At 43.7% G+C, this 11,770-nt stretch overlaps 1 protein-coding gene across 2 annotated transcripts in view; it reads left to right on the forward strand.

The window, feature by feature from the left end:
- NIBAN1 (niban apoptosis regulator 1) overlaps positions 1–11,714 on the forward strand; it is a 55,611-nt gene extending 43,897 nt beyond the window's left edge. For both annotated transcript variants that reach the window (XM_071435952.1, XM_071435953.1), the window contains 8 exons: positions 1,014–1,118; positions 1,213–1,375; positions 2,174–2,361; positions 2,610–2,771; positions 4,788–4,898; positions 5,446–5,553; positions 6,428–6,539; positions 7,495–11,714. In XM_071435952.1, the coding sequence (XP_071292053.1) occupies positions 1,014–1,118; positions 1,213–1,375; positions 2,174–2,361; positions 2,610–2,771; positions 4,788–4,898; positions 5,446–5,553; positions 6,428–6,539; positions 7,495–9,164 (2,619 nt within the window). In that variant the 3' untranslated portion in view covers positions 9,165–11,714. The remainder of the gene's footprint in view (positions 1–1,013; positions 1,119–1,212; positions 1,376–2,173; positions 2,362–2,609; positions 2,772–4,787; positions 4,899–5,445; positions 5,554–6,427; positions 6,540–7,494) is intronic.
- Positions 11,715–11,770: the final 56 nt, after the last annotated feature.

The following is an 11,770-nucleotide window of genomic DNA, read 5'->3' on the forward strand; positions in this document are numbered from 1 at the left end:
CTGGGAGCTTTGCCCAAACCCTCCTGGAGCTCTGGCAGCCTTGGGGCTGTGCCCATGCCCTGGGGAGCCTGGGCAGTGCCAGCACCCTTTGGGAAGAACCTTTCCCTGACAGCCAACCTAACCCTCCCCTGACACAGCTTCATGCCTTTCCCTTGGCTCTTAAATCCATCTGATCTGTTGTCACATTTATTATTTGTGATAGTTTGGATTATTCATGAGATCTTTTTTAAGGGAGCCATTAGTTTAGGACCTGAATTAGTGAATTGCTTTTGACAGACATTTCACTCAGCAGTGCTGAATATGAAGTGCTGCTGTGGCATTATCTTTAAGTACTTAAATGAAACTCCAATAAATGTGTATTGTATATGAGAGGTATATTACAGCAGGTATTGAGTGTTGTATTTCCATAGGGGCTGTTTATGCCCTGTTTTACACTGGGCTGCAGTCAGAGTTCTTCACTTGTGCTGCTCTAGTTCCTGCCAGTTCCCTCTGCTGGCGTTGGTGCATGCCTCAGATCCCTCTGGCAGCTGTAATACATGAGGTGCAGTGTCTGGGAGCACAGACATGAGTGAAAAAAGCCCTGAAAATGGATGAAAATTAAAAGTTCAGGGGTGTTTTTGCACTCTGTATTGGCTCAGGCAGCAGCTGGGTACAGCAGGGATGTGATCCTGAATGTAGACTGTGCTGGGCTGTTGGTGCAGCTTTCTCAGGCCAGAGACAGTGTCCTTAAATAAAAATGTGGAGAGGGAGGCCTAGACTCCCCAAATCAGATGTATATTAAGTCTTGCATATTTATTTGGTGCATTTGAGTGGGACAGGTAAGGAAGGAGTTGCAGTTCAAATCTAGGCAGAGACAGTGCAAAGCCTCTGTGGGTAATTCCTGGCAGCTGGGAGGGAGGGACAGCAGAGCCACTGCCTGCACACATCACTCTGTGCTGCAGTGCTCAGCCTTCAGGTAAAGAACAGGGTGTGAACATGTTTTTCATTTTCATTTTCACCTCCTGACCACACAGATCCTGAGCAACCTGGTGATGGAGGAACTGCTGCCTAACCTGCAGACAATGATCCTGCCTAAAATGAAGGGAAAGAGGAATGACAGGAAACGGGCCTGGTTTGGGGTAAGGACTGACACTTGCAGAGTACCTGTTGCTCATGGCAGCTCTCTGTGGGTGCTGATTCTGATCTCTGCTTTTCAATTTGATTTGGGTCCAGATTGTAGAGGAAACCTATGGCTTAGTCCAGCAGCAGGTGGCAGAAGGATTAAGCACCTTGAAAGAAGAATGTAGAGAATTTGCAAAAACTCTTGAAGGGACCATTCGTTCAGACATGGATCAAATTCTGAACTCCAAGAACTTCTTAGCTGGAAAAATCAAAGGTTAGTGGAGGAACAGCTGTGCTTTGGAGCAATTCTCCAGTGTTTCCCATTGTGTTGCTCAAATTACCAGATGTGCTTGTTTTGAAATCCTTGTGTGTTTTGAGAAATCCAACTGGAGACATCAATTTTCAGAACAAACGAGGCTCTACTGCCTTTGGTGGGAACTGATACCTGTGGCCACTGTGTCTGTGAAAATATCAGGTCTTCTCAAATTGGAGCTGACAGGTTTTGAGTATCCTGATCAGACTTGTTCCTTCTGCTTTCATTTTTACTTGCACAGTCTTAGGTAGTGAAGATGCAGGTCACATGAGCATAATTAAAAGACCTGATCTCTAGGAATGCACCACAAAACCAGGTTCTGCTTATGTAACAAGTCCATGGGCTTTCAAAGAATATTTAAACCAAAGGGTTTCTTAGGTGGCTTTTATTTAATGTGAAGTAATAATAATTTTATTATGAATATAAAAAGGAACATAAAGAGCAGGCAAAATGTTGTTGGTGTTGCTTAAGCTGGCAAATAAATAAATAAATAAATAAATAGCTGGTAATGATACTCAGAGCTGCCCTTTCCTCCACCCTCACAGTGCCCCCATTTGCAGTGTTTGCTTAGGTGAGGCTTGGGACAAGAGTTTTCATTGTCACTCATAAAGCTGTGAACTCCTTTCACACCCTCATCACCTCTGTGGAGGTGTGACTCTAGGGAAAAATTTAAAAAAATTGAATTAACTGTAAAGAGATAAGTTCCAATTACTTCTTTCACTGTCTCTAAATGCAATTTTGTCCTGTGTGACCCTCCAGCCAGTGTTTCTGAGCCTGCCCAGAAGTGCTGCACAGAGAATATCCAGCCATTCCTCACCTCCATCCTGGAGGAGCTCATGGGCCCCGTCAGCTCCGGATTCACGGAAGTGCGCGCGCTTTTTGACAAGGAAGTGAATGAAATCATCCAGGACTTCCAGAAGACCAATGACATGACCAGGCTAAAGGAGGTAAGACAAAACAGAGCTGGAGGAGCCTTTATATCAGCACAGGGATGTTCTGGGCTAGGCCTTGGCTGGTAGCAGGATTTGCTTTCCCAGGTGGAAGCACATGAGCACCTGGTTTTGTCATTTAAAAGTCTTGTGGTATTTGTGCCACTGGAGTGCAGATACCAGAATTTGGGTTAAAGCCAAATTGTTACATTCTCTATTAAAAATTCACCTCTGGTTGCTTTCTTTCAACCTGCATGGGAATGCAGAATGTGGATCAGCTCATGACCCTGCCCTTCAACTCGGTGAAAATGGAGCCCTGCTATCTAAAAGTGAACTTGCTCCAGGAGCTCCTGCAGGACCTCAAGAATCGCTTCAAGGTCTATCACATCGATTTTGTGATTCAGAGGACACAGAACTTCATGCAAGAGGTACTGTAAGATCCAGTTTTTCCTCCTAGGAGAACAGGTTAGGTTTGTCCTGCTAACCTGCTTCAAAGTAATCTTGATAAGAGCCATGAAAGAGCCTCAGAGTGTCTCTCAGGCAAGGTACAAGTAACAAATCTTGAGAAAACCAGCTAGAAGCTGCTTGACACTTATATTTGTGAGACTCTCTGTGTGTGAGTTGTTCTGCAAGGCATGAAAATTTTGCATGGATCATCTGTTCCCCTGAACTTTCAGGTTCTGAATTCCCAGTGTCTCAGCACCCAAGAAAGTTGTGTGTGTAACTAGTGAAGTGGCTAAAATTCACCTGATTCCCTTTCTAAAGGCTTGGTTTTTCAGGGAGGGTGAACACTATTAAATGTGTTTTACCAAAATGGAATGTCTCCTCTTTGGTAGTTGATTTTCTCACTATATATAAAATAAAGCAATTAATGTTACAAACTCAGAGACAGATGTTTCAGGATGTAGGTGCTTTATGCAGCCTCACTTTTCAGGGGACTGGTGGAGGTGACAATATCATTCCAGATGAAAACTGAACTCCACCTCTTTGTCCCCTCTAGTGTGTGTTGGTACAGGCTATAACTCTGCTTTGCCTGGATTCCTCCTGGGTGCCTGGCCAGAAGTGTCTGAGGAGCTGGCCAGCAGACTGATTCCAGTTGCCAGATCACAAGGCAGATTTGGCCTTGGAGCTCTAAATTGAACCCTGTGATTTTAATCTGTATTTGGGAAATTTACTAATCTGCTCAGTAATCTTGTGAAATGGAGCTGGTCCAGATCTATGGAGTGGAAGTTATGAATATGGAAAACAAGTGTCTAGGACAGTACTGGGATAGGGTTTTCCTAAAAGCAGCTCTTCTTAGTACAGCCAAGACCAGCAGCCAAGGAATTACTCAGAAATAAAATTCTGATTTCATGTCTGGGTCTTTCAGGGGGGACCATTCCAAAATGCTGCCAAATAAAGTGTCTTTCACGGAGTGAAGACCATAACTCAAGACAAAGAAGTAGACAGAAAATAAATCCCATATAAACCAAGAGGTCGCTTTTTTTTTGAACAGAACATGAGACAAAATTAACAAGAAATCAGTTAAATTATAACAGGAGTTGTTCTAAACATGCTGTTATTGCATCTTCCTCTTTAAGAGGCTGGTATTTTCCTCATAAAAATATTGTGTAGTTTCCCTTGTTTGTCTATGGACGTTTATTTCATAAATAAGTGAAATCAGACATGTCTGTGTTAGTGTAGTATTTGGCTAAAATGTACCTCGGGCAGAGGGTGGAGCAGGATTCCTTGCCTTGGGAGCCTGGCATCCTCTAGTGGCCAATTTCAGGAAATCTCGGAGCACGGTGCTCAACTGGCTGAAGGAATGGCCCCCCTGCATATCTCCCACTACTTCTCCAATAAGAAAACGTTAAAATTTGAATGGGAACAGCTAAAGAAAAGGCAAAGCCTCATTAAATAGACTCAATTGCCACTTGCAGAATTGTTTGTCTGAAATATCTTCAGAGTAGGGGCATAATATTCTTAATGATAAGCTGAAAATATGGTAGATGCCAGCTTGGCAGAATTCTGTGAAAAATGATTGCACTCTATGATTTTTGCTGATTATTTTTTTTTTGTATTATGATGAAAGCTACCGAAAATGATGTGCAGTATGATTAAATACTGTTTATTAATGATTAATGATAGAAGTCAATGGGAGTCTTCTTATTAGGGATAATGAGTTTTGACTGTGGTCTGTATACACAGATAATCAATTCTACATTTTGACTCTGCCAGCATCAGTTTGGGTGGGGATATGAGATCAAATCTGCACAAGAAAGCTGGGACAGCATGATAATGATACCACAGCTTTAATTTTATTTATTTATTGCAGCATTTCAGTGCTCTTTAGAGCACCTTCTCAGAAACACAATTTAAATTAACAGTTGCACATATCATGTTTGCAGGAATTTGATGTTACTGGCCTTTAACAGTTTTTTTTTTTTTTTAATTACTATTTTTAGCTGATGGAAAATGCAGTTTATACGTTTGAGCAGTTGTTCTCTCCAAACTGCCAGGCAGACTCAGCCAAAGTTGCAACAACCATTGAAAAAGTCAAGCTGAGAGTGCTGAAGGTAAGTGTCATGTAGCACATTTGCAGGCTGCCTTTCTGGAAACAGAATATATTTTATATGAATGTACCTCAGTATTTGTAAGAGGATAAGCTGAAAATATTGATTTGGTGGCACTTAGCAAAGCTGCCCATTTGGGGGATAAAACTTAGTTCTGGGCAGACACTTATAGAAGTATTTGCATGTGCAGTCCCTTTAATTGTAGGTAAATCAGATTATTAATATGCTGTGGATCTGGATAAATAATATTTAATTAACGTTATAATCAGCCTGCCACTGGGATTTGTTACTCTCAGAAAGGGCAGTACTGAAATAGCTGGGGAGGGCAATCAGGGACTGTTTCTAGCCCAAGAATTAAAAGAAGCAAAAGAGCTCCCAGTACAGTAGATTTTAGAGTGATTTTGTAGAAGCTGGACTAACCTGCGTGGCCATCCCAGCCCTGTGCACCTGTGATGCAGCAGCTACAGGCTGGCAGGAAGCAGTTCCCTGTGGGAGTGGTGAATAACCCCAGGCACGTGTGGGCTTGTTTCTCTCTGGTGTGTTTTGGCAGCAATATGACTACGACAGCAGCACCATCCGCAAGAAGATATTCCAGGAGGCACTGGTGCAGATTACCTTGCCCACAATGCAGAAGGCACTGGCTTCAACATGCAAACCAGTAGGTGTCTGGGACTAAAAACCTCAAAAACCAATAATGGAAGGCAGGGGAGGAACAGCACCTTGGCAGTAATTCCTTAAAACTGTCAGGCTGTTTGCTCTCAGAGGACTGTGCAGATTTCCTGCTCAGTGCTTAGATGTGCCACTTCATGGGTTGGGTAGGTGTGGAGCACAGGGACAAGCATTTTATCACCTGGTATATGCATGCAGACACCTCATGTCTCTGTCACAGAGGAAGCAGTGGTGGAGCAAACCTCCACAAGCCCTTCCTGTTTAGTTTCTCACCAGCCTTTTGTATTTGTGCCTCTGCAGAAATGAGCAGCCAGCTTTAGAAGCCAAAGTGTGGCACAGCTGACAGGCCCCGCCAAGTCCTGACCTTTTACTTGAAAACCTCCAGGTGATTTATGTAGGTGCCTCTTCTAGAAATGGGCAGAGGTCACTTAATTTACTTTTTTATAGACCACCAAGCACTGCTTGATGACACCGACTCAGTTAGACAGATGGGTATAAATCAGTGAGCTCAAAGTGTTACACACCTATTAGAAAAACAAAACCAAACCCTGCATCTCCCATGCACCATGGATTTGCCTCCTTGGACAAACAAGTTGTGAGGCATTTCCTCAGCAGCTGTTTGTATCAGCAGGCAGTGATCTGCAGTGCTTTTAACTGAGGTTGTACTGCAGGAACACTGTTTGGTAAGTACATAAATTGTGGACACACGTAGCTCATGGAGTCATAGTTCAAACAGTGCACCCCAGGAGCAGTCACAGGGTGTGGCAAGACCTGCTCCATGGCATCTCTGAGCTGTTTGGTTGCAGTAGGACTCAAAATCCCTCAGTCTTCTCCATCTGTTCCTTTCTTCCCTACCTACACAGGAGCTGCAGAGATATGAGCAGTACATTTTTGCTGATTACACAAGTGTGATCCAAGTAGAGAACGTGTATGAAGAGATTTTACATCAGACACTGCTTGAAGAGGCCCTGAAAGGTGAGAACATTTCTGAGGTGACAGGGATAACATTGCAGCCTGTGGCCCATGAGCTGTTCCTTCAGAACTTCTTAGAGCCCTCACCTGGCTGCTCCTGTCCCACTTTCTCCAACACTGGTGGTTATGTCCCTACAGTGTTTTTTCATTTGGCTCACTGAAGATGTGTTGCAAGCCCTAAAATCTGAGTTATGGGGCAGCTTTACTAAATCCATGGAACTCAAGAGTGATGGCTTGGCACAAGCCTTTTTCTAACAAAATGTAATTATGGCAACTTCACTTGATCTCGATTCCCTGGGCCAAGGAGGGGGATTCTGTCCTTACTTGTGCAGATTTGGTGATGACTAAATGGCAAGACTATGCCAATTGCAAGACTAAGAGAATTGCCAAGACTAATGGTAACAGAGGTTAATTTCCTCAAATGAAATGAACTTCTGGATGCAGTTTCCAGTACTCACTGATGCCAGTGCAGTGCTCCTTGCAGATCTCTCTACTTCTGTGTCAGAAAACGAGACTATTCTTAATAAATACTACATATATATCTATATAAATATATATATCAATAAATACTTTATTTCTCTATATGTGCCTGTCTGTCTATACCCTGGATAAAAGACAAGCAGATGTACTGCATAGGATGTTTTCACAGACCATAGGCACTCCTGCTGCAAAACAGCAGTATAATAATTGTAACCAGCATAGTTTTATTGGCGTATTCAATGTAAATCCTTCTGCACTGAAGCATTACCCTTGTGCATTGTGGGTCCTCTGCTTCAGAAATGCTCGGGTCAATACTGAAGTGTCATTATTCAAAAAATAAAATTCCCATCCCCAGAAAAGAAATGTGAACTAAAAGGAAGCTGAAAATGAACATTAGTGTTGTCTTTAATACCAAAATGTACAACATAAACTTGGGAAAGCACTGTATGTTCTTCTTTGGTGTTTCTGTTTTATTCAGTGATCAACGAGGCTGCCGTTCTGAGGAAGCACAACCTGTTTGAGGATAACCTGAACGTGCCCTGCGAGAGCGTGTCCAGCCTGACGGAGCTGAGGACCCCCGTGGGATCAGCCCAGGGCACCCCCGCCAAGGCTCCCCCAGCTCCCCGAGCCGAGGGCTCGGACACCGAGAGCCACGGGGACGAAACGCTCGTTGTGACAGGGAAAATCGTCTGGGAGAAGGATGCTGAGGAGGGGAAGTCACCAGACAAAGAGGCAGGCGCCTCTGCTGGTCCAGCTGGTGATCAGGCCAGCAGGAGGGAAGCAGTGGCTGTTACAGACATTGGTGACAAACAGGAGTCCCCCTCGGCTAGCCACACTAAACAGGGAGCTGGAGAGGGAAAAAGCGCTTTGGAGAATGTATCAGAGTGTGTAGTGATACATTCTGAGGGAGAACTCAAGGCACAACAAAAAGCTGTGGAGGAAAAAGGAGCATCTGGGATTGACACTGCAGTAAAAAATTTTGAAGCCAGCCCTAAAAAAGAACTGAAGGTACCTGAAGGAGACGTGGAGGAAGAGGTGACCTCAGAGAGTCAAACAGTGACAGCTGCTGTGTCTGTCAGTGGCACTGAGAAAGCAAGCACAGCACAGGAAAAAGTGTCTGAGATAAAGCTCACTTTCCCACCTGAGAGTGTAACAGATACAGAGATTTTAGGGAGTGCAGAAAAGAAAAGTAAGGTAGGAAATGAAACTATGGGAAAATTATGTCAGAGTGAAAATGCAGTAGGAACAGGGTTTGAAGGGGATAGTAAAAAAGAAAGTGGTGAAAGTACTGAGACAAAGATTGTTTCCCAGGATGAAAAGACAGGGAAAGCAGAGTTTGGGGATAGTCCTAAAAAAGAAAGCCAGTCAGAAGAAAAGAGTTGTAAATCCCCCGATGATGTGAATGAGATAAGGAGTTTGCTGATGCTGACAGTTGAGATCCCAGCAGATACTCCAGCTGAGAACATAAAGGAGGTCTGTGAGGGCGAGCTGCTGAAGATGCAGGAGCACCATAATGGGATCTACGAGTTGAGCGAAGTGGCTGTGGCAGAAATTCAGGTGAGCCAGAAGATGAAGAGTGAAGATGCAGCGGAATGTGTGGAGTTCAAGGAGGAGCGACCGTCCTCAGCCAGCCTGGGGAGCGATGGTACGAGGGTAGAGAGCCTGCCCAGGGGGGCACAAGCACCGTGGCTGGTGGAGAGCTGGGCTCCGCCTCAGGAGGCAAAGGCAGAGGTGGAGAGCAAACCGCCTGTGCGGTACGCGGGTGCGGGAGGTGAGAGGTTGCAGCCAGAGGAACAGACGGGAATTGCGATGTATGGGGAGGAAGGAACAGGGAACAGCCACGCTGTCCCGGAGGACGGTGGGACACAGAGCCCCTCTCCGAGCCCTGCTGCAGATGCAGCCACGAGGGACGTGCCCATCCTGGATAGAGCCAACCCAGGACTGCTGGAGCCGGTGTCCCTGGAGCCGCAGCAGCGCCGGGAGCAGCCCAGGGCAGAGCACACGGCAGACACAGAGCCTGGGCGGCCAGAGGGGGAGCCGGGAGATCAGTCCTCTTCACACGCAGGAATTCAAAGCACCGGAGGAAAAGCCATTCTCCCAGAAGAGCACCGAGAAGATGGTCCTGCACAGCAAAACTCTGAGGAGTAAAGAGCAGCTTTCAGCCCAGCCCTGCAGGACCTATTCATTCCAGTAATCCCTGTTCAGTTTTGAATATTTGTTCAGGTTGGGGCTGGAGGAAATGTGCTTTGTTGTGGTGTCCCCAGCTCCTGCAGGTTTGCCTCAAATCCCTTCCTGAGGGATGGGTGATGGGTTTTGTTCTGGTTAAAACCAGATTACTGCTGAGGAATCTCATCTGTCACTTCAAATCTGCTCCCTTTTAAAGCTAGAGAAAAAGTCTGGAAATGTGACCACTGAATGCTTCAAACGCCCAACTATCATCAACTTATTTTAACAATGTAGCTCTTCTTAGGGATCCTCTTGATTTTTAAATGCATAGTTTTGACAAGTACCGCTCTGATTCTGGTGGTTGGTACATACATACTCGAGGATGCTTCTAGTGTTTGCATGCAGTATACAGGAAATAAAAATATTTTTTAGTAGTAAACAGAACCAAATAGTTGATTTAGTAGATTGCTGAAAGGCCACACTGTGCAAAATCTGCAAACTGATTACTTAATTATTTTCAAGTTTTGGCAGATATCAAAGACAAGCAAATATTCTGATTTTTAATTTTTTTTTTCTCTTATTGCTGTATTTAAAAAGGGGAAAATATGGGAGCAGGTTTCTCAGTCCCACTCTGCACTTCGGGGTTATTTAGCCTTCCAGAGCACTTTATGGCTATTTTGTTTTGTTTTGTTTTATGGAAGGGAGAGAAGAGAATGTTTACAATAACTATAACCATTGGGCAGCATTTCTCTGGTTTAAATCCCACCATAAAATAGATTCAATTACAGCTGTTTCATAGAGAATATCGAGTCCTGCCATTCCCATTCCCACTGAGTTACTCAGGTCTGTAGACCTTTTTAGGTGTGGAAATCATGTAATAAGTGGCAACAATTGTGAAATACCAGAGTCATTGCATCTAATTTCTAATGCAGATGTTAACTGAAGTGACAGGCAGCCAGAGGTTGTTTTTCATGTGCTTGATTTTGGAGGGCAGAATCACATTACAAAAGCAGTTATTAAAATGAGACAGTTGCTTTCATACACACGATCTGTATCAAGCCACGATCTTGGCACAGAGTTGCTTAAATGTGGTTTTTGCATCTCAGTTTGGACAGAAAAGCTTGGAGATGAAACCCAGTATTTTAGTAAATTGGCCTTTCAAATGCAAGGGCTCACTTTAGAGGTCAGTATAAGGGCACCTTGAAATTCTGGCCCGGTGTTTTGAGCCTGTTTCTGAATGTCATACAGTGCAGGACAGCAAAGATTAATTATAATTGCAGCAAGGACTGCAGGATTTATGCCCATCAAGACATGGGAAGAAATAACAAAGTCCCAGGAGCATAATATGTGTTAAGCATTTAACTTCAGCAAACTGTGCAAAGTCTTTTAATGCTATCAAAATATTCTTTATTACTAACAGAAAATTGATACTAGAGGAACAGACAAATATTACTGTGTGAGGAAGGAACCTTGTTGAGTAACTGGATTAACTACTCTGTCACTACAGTAAAATAAATGTAGTTCCTATTTATTCTAGAAGCTGTACTGTGGTGTGGAAACGTGAAGGTCACAGACGTTTTCCTTGCAGAAGTACTTTGACTCGTTTCCTCCTTGTATTTCATGTAGAAATACGAATTTGGAAACATACAAACCACTGCCAGCAAATGCTTTTTTTTTTTACGAATCATTGGTTATTTCACTGTCAGCTGCTTCACTTTTTTTACAAATCATTAACTATTTTAAATTGGTACCGAGTGTTAAGTGATTTCAAATTTATAAAGTGCTCTAGAGTTAAGCAGCAGCAAGCAGCCCTTTTATGCTAAAATTAGGGGACATTATGGGGTTTTAGTACTTTTTTTGTATGAAAGACAGCATGGCAGCAAAAAAGACTGCAGCCTCCTGCAAAAGGAAACTAATTCATTCTAATATGAATTAGATACATCTGTACAGAGAGCATTTTGCATAAATATTTCCATAATGGTAATTTTGGAGTTATTGCTGTGGCAGGCCTAGATCTGGCTAATATTTTCCTGTGATACGTGTTGCATTGCTGAATGCAGATGCTCAGATGTTTTTCACCAGAGAGATGGGTAAGGATGGGGGAGATTCAGCCTGTATAATTTAAATTCCAGTTCCTCGTGGCCATGGGACTTTTTTTCCTGGTTTTGGGCATTTTCTGCCCGTTTGCAAATGGATAAAGCAGTGCTTTTCTAGTCTACCACAATTGGTTAGCAGCGACAGCTTGGTTAGAAGAGCTCAACAATCTGCAAGGTTACGTGGGACCACTGTTCAGAAATTATAATAATGCAGCCATTCCGTTGTTTTTGTTGCTTTCTTGGCAGTTTCCTTCTCAAACCGTGAACTGTAATAAATAAATCGCTTTTATGGCCCACGGCCTAGAGTCGGGTGCCCTGAGGGGAGCGGGCCGGGGTGTGCAGCTCCCTGTTAAGGGCCAGGACATGAAACACATTGTATTTGCTTGGAACTTTGTACAAACGCTTGTCACGGAAATAAAGACACTCTTCCCTTCCATTGCTGGGAGGCTGCTTTTGTGAGGGTGTGATAATTCGGGGGATTTTATTAAAGAA

This window comes from Agelaius tricolor, unplaced genomic scaffold (genome assembly GCF_023055355.1).
Source record: "Agelaius tricolor isolate 1412-34295 unplaced genomic scaffold, bAgeTri1.0.p SCAF_11, whole genome shotgun sequence".
NCBI classification, from domain to species: Eukaryota; Metazoa; Chordata; class Aves; order Passeriformes; family Icteridae; genus Agelaius; species Agelaius tricolor.